At 37.2% G+C, this 23,020-nt stretch overlaps 1 protein-coding gene across 4 annotated transcripts in view; it reads right to left on the bottom strand.

The window, feature by feature from the left end:
• LOC128890077 (GRAM domain-containing protein 2B-like) overlaps window positions 1-23,020 on the bottom strand; it is a 60,829-nt gene that overhangs the window by 28,102 nt on the left and 9,707 nt on the right. For all 4 annotated transcript variants that reach the window (XM_054148272.1, XM_054148274.1, XM_054148275.1 and 1 more), the window contains one exon: window positions 21,735-21,920. In XM_054148272.1, coding sequence (XP_054004247.1) covers window positions 21,735-21,920 — 186 coding nt within the window. The remainder of the gene's footprint in view (window positions 1-21,734; window positions 21,921-23,020) is intronic.

Genomic DNA, 23,020 nt, shown 5'->3' with positions numbered 1-23,020 from the left:
CATTCGCGACCGCTGATGTGAATTCACGTCTCTTCAAATTCTATTCTAAGTTATGACAAAATTAAGAAAGCCTTTTTATTTTACACACTACATATTTACAACAATGATATTTCAAAACATATTTTGTAACATTTGTTTTCACCCTACCGATACAAATTTTCGATGTCCAGAATACTTAAAAAAAAATATATATATATATCCTATATTCTAAGATCCTCCTCCTTTTCGAAGTCGAAATTTAACTTGAAATTCAGTTTTGTTAAATTTTAAATTTGAAAAGTTCTCTCTGTATTTAAAGTACATACGCTTCACGTATGACAGGATTGATTAAGCGTTTTGTGAGATAGCCCTGACAGAATTAATTAGTCGAAAAACCGACTAACAAGAAAGTTTCGTACACCATCGATCAAAATTTAATCATTTTTGCGTCGTCTACTGTTTAGTGAGCAGCGGCGTCGATCATTTTTCATAATAATCAGATTAAGATAAAGTTGTATAGATGTTGATAAGTTGATTGTAAGCTACCAAGAGTTTGTTGGCCTTTGATGCATACTTGAACCGCGAAGAAATACTCCCAACATCGTCTATGTTGAGACCAGAAAATGTTTATTTGATGTTAGGGCGTTGACCTGGTAGATCAATGGCTCTCGGAGGACGTTGTTTAAACTCAATTATTGTGGGAGTTGTCGCCGAATAGGTTGATGAACCTATTGGTTAACCATCTTCCTATTGAGTTCTTTTTCAAATATTCCAGCTAGGAAACAAATTTCCTTATTTTACGTTTTAAATTATTAGAGGTACTTTCAAACATACGCTTACAAATTTATTTGTTACCTATCGATTTCATCGATTCAATCGTTTTCATATCGAGCTTCTTTTTTAGTGTAGTTGAAGGAGAAAACGGATTTTCTCCATTTTACTTTTTAAGTATTTAAAAGTATTTAATTTTAAGTTTAAAAATCATTGCTACCTTTATATTAATACCTTACTGATCCTCCGTTGTAAACACAGACCACTCTAATAAACATCGTATATTCTTGATTACTTTAGTTTCTCGTATTGAATTAGACGGGCATAAGTAAAATCACACGAACCAGCTATATCTGCTTTGCAGCGATAAGACGAACGATTAAATGAATTTTGCAGAAAACGTACTGCTTGGAAAAATATTCCATGCTTAGCATCCACTGTGTCTGTTAGCCTGCCATTCATAACGTGTGCCTGCGAGTTCAATGGAACGGAATGATTCCTGTGGGTAATTTCCATATTAAGAGGACAAACTAAGACGATAAAATAATTTACATTGCGTACATAAATCTTTTGATTACCACCGAACAAAGTGTGCGTACTAAAATTTCTACAGAACGTTGACAAAAGGTCAATCTTTTAGAAAAATTGGAAATATTGATATAATGATAGTCTAAGATTGTATAATTAATAAAATCTCACCATTATCCATGTGTTATCGATGGCATTATCAACGCTTTTTCAAACTTATTTCAAAAGAGAGTAAAATTATCCTCCATTATTATTTAAATTCAATCTTTTAGAAACAAAAGGAACAAAAATTGATTTTCTTTTATCCTCCTAGGCGTATGGTCTTCACTAGAGTCACGGTGCACTGGCGTAGCTAAAAATTCTCTTCCAGCTTCCTATAATTGTACCGACATCGCTAGAGAACCATGACGTCAAGCAACGCTAATCTTCGGAACTTCGTTGTTTTTTATGATCGAACGATCAAACGACCCCAAAGAAGCTAGCGCGTGTCTGAATTCAACCATGTAATATATCACGTTAATTATCGTGACGTTAAAGAAGAAAAAAAATGCTGGCAGCTCGGATATGTGAATAAAGACTGTCGAGCATTCACGGAAACGCAGTTTCGTGCTAATCGACCCATCTAGGTGAATGCACGCGTAACACGGGTATAGGATATCGCAAAAGTGGCTATCATGGTTTACTTCCGGCGATGAGACGATCCTTCAAATAAAAACGAAGGATAACATGTCAAAGATGGTTTTGTCATGAATTACTAATATCGAATGTCTAAGTAACGAATAGCTGTACATTAAGATTATTTATTTTGAACAAATCAAATTGTTTGTCATTTTTTTTTTTTCAAAAATCTATTGTATAAATCCCTTCAACAATCATATTCTTTATACGGTACTATTTATTAATATAACATTAAATATTTATAATTGATTTAGAATGCTTCTATCATCGTTCAAATATCAGTAAAAACCACTAATAAATAAACATGTGAAAATAAATGATTTATTACTCTCTATTCTTCAATTTATGGATCATTCTCTTTATTTCTTACGAATCTAACTTTACGAGGATACGATCTCCTACCCCGACGTCCTTTATATATAACTTCGAAGGATTTTTCAACAAAGGTGACAGAATAACAGAAGATTTGGAAAGTCCTATTGTGGATATGGAAGCTAGGATGACACATGGCTCGTACTAGCACGGATGACATACTGTTTACAGGCACGCGTGACGCAATGTTTACGTCTGAGGGAATACTCATGCCAATTTATGCGAATTCGTGTTACAGATGTTCGCATTAATTGTCGATCGATCATGTTTCGAAATCGTGATCCGTCCATCAAAAGAGTGGAACAAATTCACCGGTCGTAAAACCATAGCTGCGATGTAACCCAGCTGAACAGAGGAAAATAAACACGCTGATCGCGATCAGGAGAAATGCATGCACCAAAACGCTGCGAAACCCTTGCGGCTGATTAAATAAGGAGGTCAGCAGGCAGTCAAGGTTGCGCAGTGGATAATCTCATGCTGCAGATACTACCCAGACGCAAAAGAATACACCTCTCCGTACAGTGGTTACACTGATACACAGTGGTTACACTACATTACAAGATTTATTAATTCTTAATTCTGATTAAATTAATTCCGACCAGTATGACATCCATGTCTAAATTTAATACGATCGCAAGAGGTTAAAATATACCAAAAATATTCTCAAAGTTAGAAAAAAATTAAATTATTTCTTCTCTGTACAATCAGTCCCGAAAAATACTTAATATTTGGCTTCCTAATGTGATGTCCTCCGAAAAGTACTGTTACTAATTTAAAAAGTAGCTCAATAGTAAAGTAAGTGTGTCATTTGACTAATGAAGAGCCTAACTGCAAGCTGGCGAAACGTCGGAGTTATTCTTCGAAAGTAACTTTTCTGCAATGATCGAGGTTTGCACCCGTTAAACGAGAACATATACGTGTCAACGTTTCCACGCTTTCATTAATAAGGTTTTCACGGATCCTAATTTCGAATGGTTCGAAACAGTTCGGTTCAACCAACCAAGGTAGGCTAGAAGATCGTGTGTTGGCGTTACGATGACAGTCCCTATTACATTTCACAGAACGTTAATGTATCGTCTTGCAACAAGTGCGCGAAACGGTCTCTGCATAGACAACGTCACACGTTCCGCCGATGATTCAGCCTCAGATTCATTCGGAAAACGGACAATGTTCGTAGCCCACCAAAATTAAATATTTCAAATAAATAACCCGTTATTTCACCAATTTTTATATATCACCTAACTTTTAAGTGAACTGTAACGAAAACGAAATACTACAAGAGCGCGCTGTAACAATTCGCAAATCTATAGGAACGGGCTGCAATTTTATTCGAGTATTAGAGAAGAAAGGGCGCAAAGTCAGCGGTTTTTAGTCCGTCTCCGACTCATTTTTACACGAGGAATCATCCCCGGCAGTTGTACCACCTGCTTCCGCTCCACTCTGTACATAAAGTCGGGATTACATACATAGCGAAAACTAGTTCAAGCTCGCTGCTTTCATATCACCTCGCCCCGACCGAAGAGATTTCGCTGGGAAGGGCCAAATTAGGCCACGCGGATCTAGAGCCTAGAGCGACACGGGAGTTACGTAACATTGTTCCAAAGAAATCGATTCGTGGCATCGTGACACAGTAGTTTAACCCTTTCAGGTCCAGACATTCTGATTTCACCGTACTTTTGTTGAACGCTCGCTCGTCATAGCAATCTGCTCCCAACGAATCGAATCGCAAACTGTTAACAGAAGTGAGTTTTTTTATGAAGTTCTACTGTACTACCAAAATGGACGCCGACGCGTTAGAGCAAAATTTCAGTACACGTAAACATTTCGCTCAACCTTTATCGCTGGAAAGTTCGATCGAAACGTGTAACGCCAAACGAGATCGAGTGGAAAGCATCGTTAATCGATCGTGTTTTATAATCCCAGCAATTTTGGTAGCACGCGTGTGCAGGTATCGCCGCGAGTGTGCGTGTTCTGCTGGTACCAGGCAAAGAGAGGCGAAAGCGAAGAGAAAAAAGGAAAAGACGAAGGGGAAATAGAAGAATGAGGAGGGGGAGGTAGGAAGAGAGGGAGGGGCGGTGGGAGGGAGGGAGGGAGGAGAGAGAGAGAGAGAGAGAGAGAGAGAGAGAGAGAGAGAGAGAGAGAGAGAGAAGCCACAAGTTACGTCGATTATGGTATAAGCGGTGCTAAATAACAGCGTGCGTGCGGGCACGCTATGAAAACGAACCAACAGTTGCAGCTGCCGCCTGCCACGACCGCGACTTGCTCGCGAGGTCGTCGTTCTACGAGGCTGCCTATACGATCAAGTTTAGCGGTACTTCTGCACGAGTCAGCGCCTTATTAAAGTACGCGTCTCTTAAGGGTGTATCCTGAATTAGGAGGTCTAAAAAAAAAGAAAAGCTGTTTTTCGTGAATTCTTGGCGCAGAAAAGAAACGTCAACCGTATTTCTTGCGCATAAGGGAGCAGTCCGGTCCAGGACACCGTAAATGAGCCATTGTTTTACAAATTAAAAATTGTCGATGAAAATTATTTTTCACTTTCTCGGTCAAAATGAAGCACATTTCGTTAAATAAAATCGTAGGAGCAACTTGTATTATTTATGAAAAAGCAACTCCTAAAAAAAAATGATTTGATAAAGTATTTTACATACAAGTTGTACATCTAGATGAGATATGAAATTGTTGTCAAGTGTATATTTTTTTTGTTTAATATTATGTTATATATAATTCCATTATTTCGAATAGAACAAAATTCCCAATAATTCGACACGCAAAGCACGATCATAATCATGCTTTTTAAACGACATTTCGCAATAATTGTGGATTATACTTCGTACAAGTTGCTTCCTACATGGTAGTGTTGGGCAAAACTTAATTCAATTAATAATTGACAATTGATCGTCACCTTTGAATGGTAATTGAATTTAATTCCACTTGAAAATTGATTAAGAGAATCGAAGTTTTATGTATTTTATTCTTGTTCATAAATCGAATTACAATATTACCTGTGATAATTTTTTTAAAGATTTGTTTAAGATACGATTTTTTCATTTTAATTAAAATTTGTCTGTTTACAACATAACTCTATTATACATTTTATCACTGTATTCGAAATGCTATAAAAACTATCAAACTAATTATATTATGTGATAAATGTACAGGTACATACGCCGTAGGAAAAATCAGAGCGAACAAGATCGACGGTCGAACATATTTAGTTGTTAAAATTCATGAACGGAGGAGAGCACAGGTCAATTATTAATTGCGTAATTGTATTCAATAGAGCTAAATCATGGCGCACATAGCAGCCTCCGTGTACACAACACGTGTACTATGACCAAGCTGTTTCTGAACAGGATACATACTCTGCAAAACAGCCTTCCTCGAAGTCAACTAATTGCTGACCCGACAACGTGTGTCAACTGTCACTAACGACGATCAATATCCATATTATGATTTAATTATTCTAAAAGCAACCGGTACGATTCGTTGCGAATCGATACGACGGCCATCGGTGAAGCATCAGGTCGCACCCATTAGTAATGAGAATATTCTGCTGAGAAATTTTCCAATTCTCTAAACTGTTTCTGCTTGAAGAATTATTCCAGAACTCGATCGCAATCACTCTATCCATCGATCTAGAAACTTGGCGAGGAGTAGTAATATTTGAAACGAATATTTAAAAAGTAATTTAAGAGTGTCCAAGGGGATGGTAAAGTTTGAAAAACACTGGCCTGCGAACAACTGGACCGATCGAAATTTGCAGTCGAAACAAAACGGTCAGCTTCGATGAAAAGAACGGACGCTGCAGAAACTCAAGAAATCTGTCTGGGGAAAGGGTGATTCATCCGGCCTACTCTCCGGATATTGCTCCGACAGACCGTTTGTTCGGAAGTCTGTATTATTATTTCAGACATTGACTTTCGTAATTTACTTCGTTTTGTCTACACAGACTCAACAAAGAAAAATTACTCGTGTAACAATAGATGAAGACTAACCAATTAAATCTCTATTGCAAGTCATTTATTAGTGACGTTTTAACTTACACAAGGGAGTCACAAAGAAATGATTTCAAAATTCTCAGACTTTTCCCTGATTTAGAAATTCTATTCGTATCATTAAGATGTTTAAAGTTTTGATTATTTATTTCAGTTGTCAATAATTAAATCTGGTATAAAACTGTTTCAAAAAAAATTTTTCACAAAAATTAAAAAGACATATTCAACAATGTTTATTTGAATAATTTATTTTTTATATCATTCATCTTTTAGTACATTGCCATAGCTGGTATCGTATAAGTAGTTACATAATCTTATGAAAAGTAATTCAGAAATGAGTAAGACAAAACTTGATGGATAAAATTATTGAAAATTTTTAAATTGATTATCAATAACTTGAATCTCAGCTAAAAGGTTTGGCTCTTTTTCATTCTAAATCTAATTTTTTTTCATATGCCACACGTTTTCGTTTAAAACCTTCTGATGTAGCTATTGTAGGTTCTTCTGCAATTGCAGGCGGCTCAAATGATACAGTGGAAGCAGTACAGAACTCTTTTCGATAGGTAGCACGTTTGAAAGTTCTCAGAGAACTATCCGTCCTTGGGACAGGATTTGTCACACGTTCCGCATTAAGGGAAAGACAAAAAGCATTGCAAATAAAGGGAAGCTGCAAACCGATAAGATGTGCAAGATGTTGCGCTCGGTGTCGACCTCCGATAGCCACTCGTCGCCACGCGTTTCCGTGCACATATATGTATCATCCATGTATGTGCTCGGTTACGATGCAACTTCACTGACCTAAATAAAGACAAACGCCCAGGCACTGGATGCAACGAAGGACTGGAGAAGAAAAAAACCGCTCGTCGAACTCTATTCAACCGTGCGATAAGCCACGCTTTTCGACCTTCTCTTCTCGTCCTAGTCCTTTATCGGGCACTCTACCTAAGCAGGTGAAAAAAGAAAAAGCGGAAAGCTCGATTTGTGCCTCTGTTTACCTCTTTATCGACGCAGATTTCGATCCTGTGACGCGAGAAACGAGCAATGCGATCGAACCACGGGTATAAATACTGCGTTAAACGATAATAAAACTAACCAGTCATGAAAGCAAACGCGGTCTTCGAAGAGCAGACTAAATATAAAACAAGAATGCAGCGAATTCGTCAGGTGCACGGGTTTTGGTCTCAATAGCACTCCTAACCCCCTTGCAAATTCCATCGGCGATGTATGAAGACATACATACATTAACATGCACAGCTTATAAGTTTCATTTGCGGGGATACAAATTAATGTGTAAAAATTAAATTATAAACATTCGTACAGTCGGGTAAAAAAAGAACGCTATTAATTTTCAAAAGGCAAATTGCATTGAAATTAATCGTCATCCGTTTAAAGAACAAATTTTTTAAACGCAAAAGAATGCACTTGAACATTTACGTAATTTCCAGGAAAATAATAAGTAAGATAAATTCCTATTCGGTTAAAATTTGCTTAGGTACGTTTGCATAAAGGTATGCAGTCTAATAATATTATAAACATGTTCTTACATGTTCTTACGCATATTCTTTTCGAGCGTCTCCATTGAGAGCTAATACAAATATTTTGATGTACGTCGCACGCATTATCAATTGACCTAAACGACTTTCCCTCGCTTATAAAAAGATTACGTTTAATCGTGTTTTTCTTTTTCTAAACCCTTTAACTCTAACTCCAACATTTTGCTTTACGTAGGTATTACTTAAAAATGGGACACTCTTTATGTAAATTTTATATTGTACTGCTTCGTAAGGGTTCCTGCTTTCAACAATTTTATGCATTGAACGGTTTTTCGGTCGATTTCTAAGTGTTATGGAGTAACTTTACACAAATTATAATATTTTTATTACAGAGGTATAACACTTAGGTATTTATTTTCACCAAATGAAACAAATCAATTTTACGAGTAAAGAAACACCAAAAAAAGATTCAGGTCGTTTGAAAATAATTAAGAAACCACTTAATCGAACGATTTTATCGTTCGTTATTTACTTTATGATTACATTGTATATATCGAACTTATAATTCAAATATATCGAAAAACTTCTGTTGGCAATAATTACAACATACACGATTTATAATGATCAATGGATTCCTATCTATTCAAACTTCGTTATCAATACATTTAGGGAAAAATGTCAAAGGAAAAAAATGTATGGTTCAAAATGTACTATATTTGTAGGACTATATGGACTATGTTTTTTTTATAAGTGCAATGGTTCATGTGCAATCGACAGTTGCAATGTTTCTTTTTAATGGACATGCATACTGTTGTTTGCATAGATTGAATCCTTTCGTCATTCTACGGAAAAATATATTACGGTAAAGTAATAAAAAAATAATTATTTCACGAAATATTTTAAACAATTCTTTGCAACGAAGGAGATACCCAAACATTGGCAAGGTTGTAAACACTGATAAGACATCAATATCCAAAAATAACCTGGAATCACCTTAATCACGTAATGAATATAATTAAAAGACGTTGTATAAAATGTGTAGAAAGTAATGCAGAAGCGATTGAGCATATTTTCTATTACAGACAATTGTTTAAAATATCTCGTAAACTAATCACTTTTTTTTACCACTTTACCCTACTACTTTTTAACATGGAATGTCAAGAAGTATCGATCTATGCAAACAAAAATGCATTTCTAAATAAATAATATAAATAAATGAATAATATAAATATATAAAAGTCAAAGTAAAAGAAAATGGCTGTTCGGTTACCTCTTGGAGCGGCGTAACTTCGCATCCTCCCGCGAATAAAATCCTTGTACGAAGCACAGCATTATAGGTTTTTTCAGAGAAGCGGTAACTTCCCCCATGCACTTTTGGTGTACGTGTTATTTCCTCCAATGAACTCGTATTTTTTTTTTTTTTTCGTATCTCTCCGAGAATTTTCTTTAACGCTCGAAGCCTCGAAGAAAGAACACTTATCCCTCGCTAAACTTAACGGTTAGTATTCATGGCACGTCGTCGAAGGCACTAATTAAGTATTCGTCGTGCGTTTTTTGAACAGACGCGATTTCAACGCGGTCCCATTTTCACAGCCATGCGCCGTTGGGCGTCGATAGAAAAAAGCAATTAGAAGATCATCGGCCGTGTACCATCGTCGATCACAGTCGATCGTGAACAAAAGCTGCGTTGGATTCGTTCTTCACGTGTTCGAACGACTGCATCAACAGCCGCGTGAAAAACGCACGGTTCGCGGCGCATCGTCTGGCATTGTTGTCAAGGGTTGCGATACCACTCTTAAGGGTATCGCCAATACGGTTGCCAAGCCAACAACCACGACGGAAAGAAGAAAACACAGTCCCTCTGTTGTTTCCTTACGATTCGAAGGAGCATACACCAAGGGTTTTATCGATTTTCCGTGCTTGTCTCTTTTCTTATCCGCCACTCGATTGTAACATGCATAAACATCACATACGTGCTTTCTTTGCTTTAAGCGTCATCAAATTCTTCGTTCGTATCGAATGACCATGGAGAATGATAACACGAAACCGGAAGATTCGTGACGTCTCGACGAAAACTGGTCGATCGGCGAAACAACTTCGCACACCTGGTTGATCACGACGGAGACAGGATATGCCCTTATCGCGTTGACCGTCACACCGATGACCATGAACTTCTCTAGGAAACCAGAATTATATCTTCAGGCAACAGGAAAACACGTAGCCTACGATTTGTTGTAACGCTTATTTTTCTTTTCTCAACGAATCTTGTTTAGATTCGTTTTCAATAAAAATTTCACTTTGACAACTAGCTCCTCTAACACGTCGATGATTTCACGAAATCGCTCTTTCACGATCGATCCGATGAAAACGTATCGACCAGCGATAGATCGGACGAGTGGTGCCGCTCCTCTTCTCGGCGTTATACCGTGCGAAAAACGACGTATCGCTTCCGGCGCGGCAACTTTCTTCCCGCTTTTCACTTCATTCTTCCGTAAACAATAGGAGGAAGATTCCCAAAAAGATTGACGGCAATTCTTGTTTCGCGGGAGAACGTATCCACCGTGGATCGTTGGTAGCGATACCGTACGATCATAACAATCGCGATCACTACACGCGCATCACATCTCGTCTCTCGTTTAGAAATGAAGCATTCGGTTCGGACGGGAAGACTCGTCCGGGGAGAGAGAGGGCGCGCGCGCGAAAACTAACGTGCGCCAGCGATCGTTCACCGGACGACGATCTATCGCGAGCGCGTCGATCGCGAGCGCCGATATTTTTCCGCGTAAATACTGGGAACAAACGCGCTTACTCCGACGATCAAAATGGCGGCGCCAGACCGACGGATACAGCGTGGTTCTGCATCACGCGATCCTCTACCTCTACCCGGAGCACTCTCGTGAAACCGAGGACGAAACCACCGCGACCGGGAGAGAAAACGACGCGATCGAATCGTGTCTCTGTCCGACACTGCCACCCGTCGACCCGTGCCGTTCCTCTTTCTATACCGGCAGCGCTCGTTCTTCGTTCGCTCTCGCTCGATATGTCCTGCCTTCTCACCTATACTATCTTCGTCCTAACTCCCTCTCTCCGGTACTCTATCCTCTCTCTCTCCCCCCCCCCTCTCCATCCCTCCATCCTCCCGCCAAACGCCGCCTACTATACTAAATAGTCGTCTTCGTTCGCTTCCGTTGCACGCGAGGGGATGGCGGCAAATTACCAGTCTGCTCGAACATGCAACGAATAGAAAAGGATAGTCTGGTCACTTTAAATTTCATTGCGGAAGTATTTTGGATATTTGTATTCTGTTTAGAGATCACGATTTCGAACGGTTATTAAAATAACGGGTACACGTGTATTCAGGGATTACGAGCAAGGATATTTTTTAATACACCGGGTAGCCGGGTATTGAAATACGCCGACATCCGGATATCTAAATACCAGGCCTGCAGAAAACTCGGATGCTTCGAGTTGCTCGCGAGCCGAGTCGAGCTGAGACCCAGTTTTCGATCCGAGTCGAGTACTCGGAAGAAACGAGCAGCTCGAAGGAACCGAGTAGCTCGGACGGAAGCGAGTTGCTCGAAAGAACCGAGTAAAGGTCGATTCAGACTATACGACACGGACCGTCACGTTTCGGCAACGTGAATCCGTCTTCTCCGAGGCGCTCGCTTCGGTTCGAGTTACTCGGTTCTTTCGAGCTACTCGCTTTTCTCCGAGCTACTCGCTTTTCTCCGAGCTACTCGCTTCTGTCCGAGCTACTCGGTTCCCTCGAGCTGTTCGTTTCTTCCGAGTACTCGACTCGGATCGACCATTCGAGCCGAGTTTTACTCGGCTCGCCTTTTCCGAGTACTCGAACAGCTCTACTAAATACACGGGTACCCGGGTATCAAAATACACGGATATCCAGGTACGTACACGTGCATCGAAAAATTCGGATCGTCAGTGCTAACGATCTGTATGTTTGTACAGATTAAGAATGATCCATTACGGATTCTGTTACGGATTATTTCGACGTCGTTTTGATCGACACCCACCATTTATCTATCTGTTGAAGGCTGCTACACAAGTCTATCTATAATTAATAACTTTTAATTTTGTTTAATTGTAATTGTTTTACATGTACACAATTCTATTACTAAAGTGTGAAATATAGTATCGTAGTATAAGAATACTAAAAATTTGTATAATTAATTGTAATTATAATTATATATACTTATTTATTTTCAACATTAATCAATCGTGATATCGGCTACGAATTTACTGTGATTATACATATATTTTCAAAGCACACGTTCCTGAAAATGGCTCATGTTATGACCCAAACAAACCAGAATCGTCAGTGCCAAGCTGGTACTTATGTGCGATACTAGACCTAATTTAGAATATGCGACTATGTCTCTCGCATTCTCTTATTATGAACTAATGTTGGAAAGGGCGCAGTATTTTCTCAGACAAGCAGCATATAAGTTACGGGAGACTTTGCATAGTACTTTGCATAGTAGTGTTATTGCATAATTTTCCTAATGCGTTGCCGAAGCTTTAAAATGTTCTCCAGTTGGCGCAAACGTAACCAATATTATAAGATTAAAATTACATATACATACCAAAATGTCACAATGCGTTGCTCATAACTGGAGAATTAGAGATTTCTGTGGCTTTCATGTTTCAGTAAGTATCCAACACTTTAATAGCTTCAATACACGTTTAATATATTTCCAACGTATATATTTTCATATATTGATCCTTCTATGTTTAGTAACAAGAATGAATCTACAATACACGACACTGCCCTTTTCTGTCGTACTTTTATCTGATACTAGATGTGCCCCGCGGTTTCACCCGCGTGAAATACTATTCTTATTCTATATTACGTACTTACGTGTTGAATTTGAAGTTTCTAGATACATTTACCGAAATAAGGCAACTTTAAAATAATTGTATCAATGAGCATATTAAGACCAAGTTTGAAGTAAATCCGACAACGAACGAAATATATCCCATACAAACGTTGTAACTCCTTTTCGTCCTTTTAGGGGTTGAATTTTTTAAACTGCTGAAATAGGTGTTTCATTAATTATATCAAAGAGCATTAAGACCAAATTTCAAGCGAATCCGACCACAAAGAAAATATTCCTCGTTGTACCCCTTTTTACACCCTTAGGGGTTGAATTTCGAAATATCTTTTCTTATTCCTTGTATACATCACAATGGAAAATTGAAATAAATTATTCTCATATTTTGATACTTTAAAAGAAAATACATTAATATTTTGACATTCTAATATTTCAAAATAAAATATTCTGATATTTTGAAATTTAAACCAGAATCCTACAATATTCCTATATCCTCATACTTTAATAAAAATATTCTAATATTTCAAACTACAATATTCTGATATTTTAATATTCCGAACTGAAATATTTTGATATTCAGACATTTCAGAATAACAAAGAAGCATATGTTACCTTTCTTTTCTAATCTTCTTTGACACCAAAAGAATAATATACCAACGCGACCCCTGAACGACTTGTTAGAAAACGATCAATAATTTTGCAAACGCTGCATCGAACAAGATTTATGCAAATACATGAACGAGTTTATCTGTCTGTTGCGAAGCACGCGTAGGTCACGTCGCGAAAGAACGAACGAATATGAGCTGAACCACAAATATTAAACGTACGTGAAAAGGAAGAAGATGATGGTGCTACTGTTCGAGAAACTGTTTTCAGCCTCGCAAGACGACGTTATCTTGCTCAACGGAGACTGACCACCGAGATACGTGCCACGTAAAAATTATATTAGCATTCGCGCTATGGCCATTATCTGCATCAACGAGGGAGGAAGAGGCATTTACGTTCGCGTACGGAACATCATAAATCAGTCATTTCATAAACGCAGATAACTCTCTACAGTCGATTCGAGAAAGACCACCGATTCGAGGACGACGACTCCTTTTCTTTTCTCCTTTCTCCTTTTTCCCTTCTATTGTCCAATAAAAATCACTGCATGGTGTATTTCCTCCTACGTCGCTCCATGTGCAAAATTAAGTTTATCAATCATTATAAATAACTTCTATTCAAGTTCCTATCTTTTAAGTTGCGATCTTAGACTTCCTCATTTATCTTCACAAATTTCAAAGATCTGTTACAAGAATGTCGCTTCAAACGATGCTTGGGTGGCCAAACGCAGAATGATAACGAGAATTTGAATTCGTTTGGCGCTTGGTTCCAATGCACTTACATTCTGGGCTGAGAATCGTTGAGACTGCAGCATACGTGGAAGTTGGCTTGTTTAACGATATGCTTCTATTTATCGAAATACGAGTACTCTGGATATCATTATTGGGAAGACATCCAAGGCCTACGCTAACAGGGCTAACGAGTACCGAGTGATTCGACAAGAGCGGTTGCAGCTCGTTAACGACCAAGAGGCTCTCCTACAACGCGTACAGAGCAACTTTTGGGAGAAAATCAGCTATGTTAATTGTAAGAACTTGGTTGAATAGAATGATTCGATAGAATGATGGATCTAGCGAATATGTCGAGAAGAAAGGGTTAAAATCAAAATGGCGTCGGGGCTACGGGTAGCGTAGAAACACCCCTGGCGTTAAGGACGCCTTTTCTTCGATTCGATCGATAGAAATATGATAGGAAGCCAATTCTATGTGACGCAAATCCATGTCGGTTGTCATACGAGGCTTCCGTGGGTTCGCGCTGTCTGTCGGATTAATTGCAAGCCTTTCGATGGTTGCTCCGTCGTCTTCGTGCTTTTAATTCTCGGTTAGAGTCTCGTTACACGTTGCTCAAGGATCAGCCTCGGGGCTTTGCGACGTTCCCTGGTCGGTCGATATGCTTGGGACACGTGTAAGCGTGCGTCTGTGCGCACATGTGCTACCCGTGCATGCGTTTTTCACGCGACGAGACTTCATTTACTCGTACGAGACGATGCTGAAGAAAGGGGACGGCAATTGAGACCCTAAATGACTTCGACGGACAGAATTTTCATGCTGGAGCCTCGTTATCTGTACAATATTGACGGAGATAACGAGATCCTTTAGCACGTTGACCGCCACGTCATCCATGCACAAAAGTATGCGACAAAAGTATTGGCATAGTGAAAATTAGATAAAATGTTGATACGTTGCGCATACTATTCGAGTATTAACTTAGGTCAGAACTGATATTTTCTACTTACTATGCGCTTAAAATGTGGGAACATTTGTCTGCAAGCCCATAAAATGTTAGATGTTATAAGTTCTTTTACGCGCAATCAACTAAATTCATCAACAATACGCCATAATAAAAAAATATATACCGTGAATCGTTTACGTGAGATGTGACACCGATATCAAAGAGGACGTGCTGTTTGCAATGCAATGGTATCGCAAATTTTATCAACGTAGAGTATATACATATAAGTCGAGACAAAGCATTTTTCTACGTCTGCTCAGAGTTGTTACCAATATTGCATAAGATCGGTGTTTACCAAAGTCTTGCGTTCAATGGAAATCCGACCACAGACGATAATTATTTTTAAAACCACTATTTATCTGCCAAACGAAAAATATTTGCTCTATTCATACAGATATTCGAGAATGATAGTGTTATCTGGAGGAGGTCTCCATCAATCTAAAACCAAAAACAAGGTTTATATCGTATCATTAAATAATAAAAAAGAGAAGCCTTCTTCAGCCTGAACGAAGAAAGTTCATGAATACGACAGCAATCTCTTCTTTCTTTTCCGACGTTATAACATACATACATACACGAACACTTGATACTATGAATGCCTGCATTCTATCTAGCGTAAATTTGTTTCTTTATTTCAGTGGAACGTATGTGAAACACACATCATATTAATTTTCTGTATTATAAATAAAGAAATCATCAAAGGTATTATTTAATAGTAGAAAATCATGGTACATAGCACTAATTTATCTAGTAAATTAACTTCTGTATATCGCGCTGAAGTCAAACGAGTTCTTTTTTCTCACGAACTACCAAGAACAATTCAAGAAGTTTGGTTTTAATTTGCGTTGGACGAGAGTAACGAATGTAATGAAAGATGAAAATAGGAAATCACGAAGTTTCCCAAGCATCTATGGAACGCAATGCACCGTCCCGCTATAAATATTTTCTACTCGTTAAATCTTATTACCACGGGAATGAGCGCGGTATCGAAAGTAGGATGTACCCGTCTAAAATTGCTATAACTACAACGCGGGCTAAAAGTGGATCAGAGAGATTAACCTTAATATCAAAAGCTTACATTAAGAAGCCATAGAATGTCATTCTATGCGAGAAGACGGAACGAATGACTGTCAGAATAATCAAGATACTTGGCCCACTTTCAGTTTGTCGATATTTGCGTATTAATATCCTTATAAGTACAGTCTAATCACCAGTTACTTCTAAATTTGACTGGAGGAACATATTCAAGATGTCAAACAAGAAAATCTTTAATTTTTTTCTTTCAGGCAAAAATTGAAGCCTCTACATGGCATTCCACTTACAATTTTGCACTGAACAAAATTATTTGTTATCGCCAAACAATCAACGAAAGACTGATTCAGATGAATCAGTCTCAGCTTCTAGTTGACACTAACAATCTCGAATATCTATTTGAAGGAAATATCGTGTCACAAATATAATATTGATCCAAAAGATTTTTAGATTCGTGAACCTAGTATAAGTTTTATTCCGCGTAGTATGTTTCATTCAGGTGTGTTATAGTTGAAGAAGTATGAGAACCTGCTCTAAGGTAACGTAACAAATGTTCGACATGCATAGAATGTCGCATGTCATTCGTGCACGTAGGTTCGTGAAGGCAACCACCTCAGTTTGAGTTTTTCTCTAGACTAAGTCGCGTGCAAGAGGTACGAGGCTGCTCGTTCCACAGCTTTTCATGTTTTTCACACGAGGCAACACGATTTTTCCTTTCTTCAAAAGGAAAAAGAATTTTCTACCATAATTCTTTCCCCCGACGAAAGAGCTTTGAATCTAACAATGCTTTGAAGCATTTTCATTGGAAATGTCGCGACAATACAGAACAGAATGTCTGATAATGACGTGACATATGCATAGACTACGAAAATCGCTAGGAAATGTACAGACAATTACATACGAATGGATAAATAACAAAACAGGACATAAGCGTGTTAGATACGCAGTGAACGTCTCTTTCCAGTTTCTCTTATCATTCACCGTACTGGGAAATTGCAATAATCGATAGCAATTAAAACCATCTGTCGTACGTAACGCACTGGAAAATTCTACTATACTGTAACTAGTGTTATTGGATCTGGCATTTAACAGAGGGTATCGGTGTTTTGTAAAGAAAAAATAATTAACATTCTAAAATTCTCACTTCGATCTTCAATATTTCATGAATCAGTAATGTAAAAAATTAAAGACCACGGAAATATAGAACACGTACATTTGGATTTCAATTATCTGTCCTGTATAAGCTACATTTATTTCCACAACTTAATAATACAACCCAATTTAATACAACTATACTAATAACGAAAATTAATTACATGACCAATTTAACCAAATTTTACAATTGCGTTGAGTGCTGCAACCAATTGGTTTCACATATTCTAATTTGAGACAGAGTTACCATTGCGTGTTCATTAGTGTTACGAGAATGAAAAGCAATCACCGAATAACCTAAATGTACAGAAACCAGCATAGTTTCTTAATTAATTCTCCTCGTTCTACGTGATACGTTGGAAATTACAACTATAATTTACTTTCCCCGACATACCGTATGTACTTTACGATAAGATACTGCACAGGATGAAAAACGTGTTGTAGCACATGGATAGATTCAGTAATCTATGCTTTTTTATAATAGCTAGAAACGGGAATATATGCCTCTGCAAAACTTCAGTAGTTTTAAAAATGGTTTGTGTAATAAATTCACGACTAACTAAATATAAATTCTGAAAATTTACTCAACCGTTATTTTGTATTAATCTTCACATAACATTAAAAATGTGTTCTATTTATAACTTCTTATCATTTTAACACAAAAGGTATGTTGAGACTAGATAACGCATTCAGCTTTAGATAAGCTTGCACTCAATTATGTAAAATAATCAACGCAAAACATTTAATCCATGGATTTTTATACACAAGAACACAAAATTTTCAACTGTATGAAAACAATAGCCGCAATATCTCAGACACGTCATAGAAATTCGCGTTACTTGGAAATCCACTGTATCGTCCCGTGTCTACAAGAGGAGTACTTGTACAACAACGTTAAACTTCGCATTCGCCTGGGAGTACTCAAACCGGTAAAGGGTTAACGGATCGAACAGATCCATCAACCTGTCGAGTCCAGTCGCAGAACATTTTATCTTTGGCGCACTTTAACAAATCCAAGCTGAACCGACGTTAATACATTTATGCCTCGCGAATCGAAAGACCGTAGGAAGAATCAATACCTCGCATAAAAAAGAATTTCCGCACGGGGTATTTTTAGATTAACAGATCCCACAGCCTTGGATATATAAAAGTTGCTCTAAAAATAGGTAACCAATCCTGAAAGCTTATTTACTAATGGGAAATCGGTTCATCGACGTGTAACGGTGTACACGCAAGTACCGTTCTGAAGAACGGGAAGAGGGGGGAAGCGGAATTCCTATTTTTCCGTGCGAATGCAAACTAACAAAGCTGTTTTTATAGTTTCGGTACTTATTTCTTTGCTCTCGAACGAGAATTATGGTATTTGCACGCTCCAATTTATTCGCTGCAGACAAGAACCAGTATTTGTCAGTCTCAACGTTAACTTTATTTTGTACGTTTCGTTTCGGATTTGAGTCACTGTTGAATAAAAAGTAATTACATTTGAAATTAACCTTTCGAAGGATATCGAGACATACGAATACGTTTTCTTTTATATCAAAATTACATAACATCCTCTGCAATTATTATTATCATTATACGAAATTCCAAAATTCAATTAAATTCCACGGGTATTACTTATGGAATGAAAAAATACAACTGTTTATTATCTGGCATGTAGTAACGTTCGATAAAATGATCAAGTGACCAACGCTTTTATTTGAAATAACTACGCGTCAATAGATACTTCAAATTCTAAACTACTCAACAAGTAAGTGTCTATGGACACAAGTGATTAATAATTCATAACGCGGCGACTAAATTCATTAATGTAATTTCGCACGAACGTATTACCATAAAAGCACCGTTTTCCGGAAGTAAAGAATTACTACGACGCGCTTATGGGTTATCATTAGCTATTATTAAGATATGCGAAATCGATAATGATTTCTGAAAATATCATAGCGCTTCTTCAGAAGTTTCTAAGCATATTGGAATGCAATAACGTCCCACTATACATCGCAAAGACGAGAACATTGAACATTGAAAGAACGTGTGCAATAAATGAATAAAGACAAAATCCGAATTGAAAAATAGAAATATATTACTCTGAGTAAATTTATTTATTAAATACTAGCTGCAAGTTATAGCTAGTTTAATAATTTGGTTTTTGAACTTTAATTTTGTCACGTTTTTATTTTTATACTACACTATTATGCAATGATAATGTTGACACAATCATTCAAGCTCAAAACAATCGTATAAATACTGCTTTAGAAATGCCAGTTTATCTGATGTCTTACCTTGCCATTAACCTCCATTACCAATTAATACCTTATTATGACAAACTCTCGACGAACTTTTACGAAACGATTAAATTGTCTTCCTATTATCTCAAAAGCTGAGAAAGAATTCATCAGACGTGATATGCTAATACTTTGACACAACCTCTCGCATCATGTACCACGTTACGTAACGGTGGGATTCGAGAACTCGCATTCCCATATCCGAGAAAATTATTTATATCGGAACAATGCACATACAGCCGTTGCAAAAAATGTACTGCCGTATCGTGCAGGCCAAACAAAGCGAAGTGCCATCACAGCGACGATAAGATGTTTTAAAAACACTTGACGTTAGGAGTTGGTTCTATTCGTATCGTTGAAATCTTATCGACGTCAATATATACGGTTAGTTCAGATGACATGAGCGCAAGACGTTACGCGTTGTCGTATCTTAACGTGAATGTGAGTTTTTCTTTTTTTTTTTTAAATATAAATTTAGCGACTTTAACTTCAGCTAACATTAATAGCGTATAATTAATTTATGTACATTCTCATAAATATCAATTACATTTCGTCTTTTGCAGCTACTCTGCAGTGCCTAATGAGTTTGGCACACACTGGCCTTGCGCGGCGGGCGTGCATATGAGTAATGGGTGACCAGTGTGCATTTGGAAAAAGGGTCAATTGAGTATGAACTGTGTAATTGGGAGTCAGACACAATTGATCTGTGAGGCGCGCTCGTGCGTATTACGAAAGGAGGGACTGACAAGGAACATCCGTGAAGTCTTCCACGTCAATTCTGCTGAAACTTTGCATGTGTACAGAATAGTATAAGCAAACAGTCGAAGCGGAAATAAATACTCGATCAAAATCGATGTAAAATTTTCACGCTTGCGATACAGTAAAATCACTCGCTTACGTGTTTCGGATCCTATTCCGATTTCAAGTATACAATCGGGTAATACGTATTTTACATTTGATTAAATTAAATTTAACAAAACGATGTTTACGTTCGTGACACGATAGTTAAATCAAAAGAGACTGAATAGTATTTGAGAAGTCACAGAGTTTTTGTTAAAAAATTTAGTCCCTATTTAGTAATACAAATACTCTCTACAGAGAGTAATAAACATAATGAAATCTATAGATTGGTACAAACCATACGCCAAACATGTCAATCTATTCGATAGTAACTGTTATTTGGATCGCTTTCTAAAACTAACTAGTTATTGTACAAGTTAATTGTTTCGTTTGATCTCTGGTTTCGAAACATGTTTTGCACATACAAATGGCTAGCCATTAGTGGCTAGGACTCTAGAATCCGTATATACTCATCAACCCCTACATTCCAACCCCCGTTCCGCACAAAAGGCACTTAACTAGGTCATAGCTTCCCTTTGTCGGAACCAAACTCGACCAACGTTGAATTGAATTTAATTCGCAATATGCAAAACACGTATTTGTGGTTATGGTTCAATGCTTTCCTTTCGCTGTCTATTTACATTGCTCTGTAGAATTGTTTAACTATTCTCAATTTTTTTTTCTATTTAAATTCTATGTTAGCTTAGTTTCCAATATACGTGTGATTTTAATTTCACGTATGTATTTATATTTTAAAATCACTGAAATTTTACGCTATCAAAATTGTCTCTACTACCACAGACTCAGAGGAATATTACATACTCTTAGAATTTTATAATTAAGTAACTATTTGAATAAAAACATATTTCAGAGATACACAATTTGAAATTAAATAACGTCGCTGATGCCATTACACGACAAGTTTCTTCGAATGAATCTCTAATTATCGTAATGGAATTTTCAGGTATGGTTAGACCAAAAATAAAAACAATCAATCATTTTCATTTTCTACGTGATATATACCTTAGAAGTACATACGGATTTTACGATGAATTCAGAACATTTCTTGCTACAGACATTTTTGACAGTAAATCTTGTGCTAAAAACGACATTTTTATCAACATCGCTATTTTATTTTAGAAATCCAAATAAAATTTATTCGTTTATCATTCTATATATGTACAATAAACTTCAACAAATAGATCTTCCGTTAAATTAATTGTTCTAATAAAACTTGTTGAATGTTGAAATTATTCAAAGCTTCGTATCATGCGTCCATGGTGGCTTTCCCCCCTTTAAAAAATCTCATTAAACTACATAAAAACATCATTAAAATATACCTGTTTGGCATAAGAACCATTAAAAAGATTAACAGGTGAACAATCATCGTCAGAAGTAGAAGGAAAGAAATGCTGCACTCACCCATTGATGATGGAAGAGGATTCATCATTGTTAGGTGGTCCCGACACGTGGACTTTGGGCACGCTGCACGCTTCCACCTGTCCTTGACCGTGGCCATGACCCACTTGCTGCTGATGGCCGTGAGACGCTGTGTATTCATCGCTGTCGCTGCTCTGCGGAGGCTCAGGCCCTATTCCGCTACGAGGTCTAAAAAGACAAATATCGTTGATATAAAATCTGATCATATTTCATTATTTTTATTATCATCATTGCCATTTTGAATAAATGTAGGGAAACGGGGATTAGCCTCGGCCACCCTTTTTTCTTTTTCATATTTCGCATGTAACGCGATTTACAATTGTTTTGTATTTTGTGTACGATACGTCTTACAGAGTTAGAACAAGTACGTTTTGACGAGTATTGAATTTTTTGCGTTGTATCACGTGTGTCACCACGCGACAAATGCAATGGCGGCCAGCTAAATAAGACCGCTCTGCATGTTTTATGTAATAAACGTGACACATTTCACGAATTTAATCTTTCGCAAGCCAAGCAATTGAGTAATATACGTGGAGTATTGTGTAACGTTATAAATAAGTAAATTAAAATATAAGTCAGGATAACTTTCGTGCTCAACGTAATTCACAATTAATTGTTCAGGGACAAAAAGATATAGTTTCAACCCTTTTATCGTATTATATCGTAACAATATAATATATTTCGGTAACAATTCCTCGCAATAACACGAAGTTACAACTGGGTTCGAAGGTTGACGGTAATGGACATTGACCACCGAGTAACTGAGTATACGTTGACTTCTGCCGACTGGACAGTCAATAAGATTTGGTCTTAACGTATGATTCATTCTATTTCAGCTATGAGACAGTTATATTTGACGATGAACCAATACTGGCCTCGAATATGATTTTCGGAATGTTATCTATACAATCGCTCGAATGTTTGGAATACGTTTCAATCTACTTTGTTGTTTTCAAATTTTATTAAACCTTTTCTAAAAGTGACTTTAAAATTTTATTTTTCAATAACAAAATACGCCTATCAGTGTAGTCGCGATGATCACTTAAACGACATCATTGTTCGTACTTAATTTCATTAAAATGAAAGAATCGTGTACAATCCACACCGTTTGTATTTTATGAAAAAACAAAATCCTAAACCTCCTATTGAAAACCTTTTATATAAACTAAATTGCTGTGTAACGCGAGTTCCTACAATACGCGACCACTTATTTATATAACGTAATTCTAGAATAATGCGTTATATAATACGAGGAAATGTCCTGTTTT

This window comes from Hylaeus anthracinus, unplaced genomic scaffold (genome assembly GCF_026225885.1).
Source record: "Hylaeus anthracinus isolate JK02 unplaced genomic scaffold, UHH_iyHylAnth1.0_haploid 12000, whole genome shotgun sequence".
Taxonomy (NCBI): domain Eukaryota; kingdom Metazoa; phylum Arthropoda; class Insecta; order Hymenoptera; family Colletidae; genus Hylaeus; species Hylaeus anthracinus.
The sequence above is the reverse complement of the archived record's forward strand: the minus strand, read 5'-3'. Positions and strand labels throughout refer to the sequence as shown.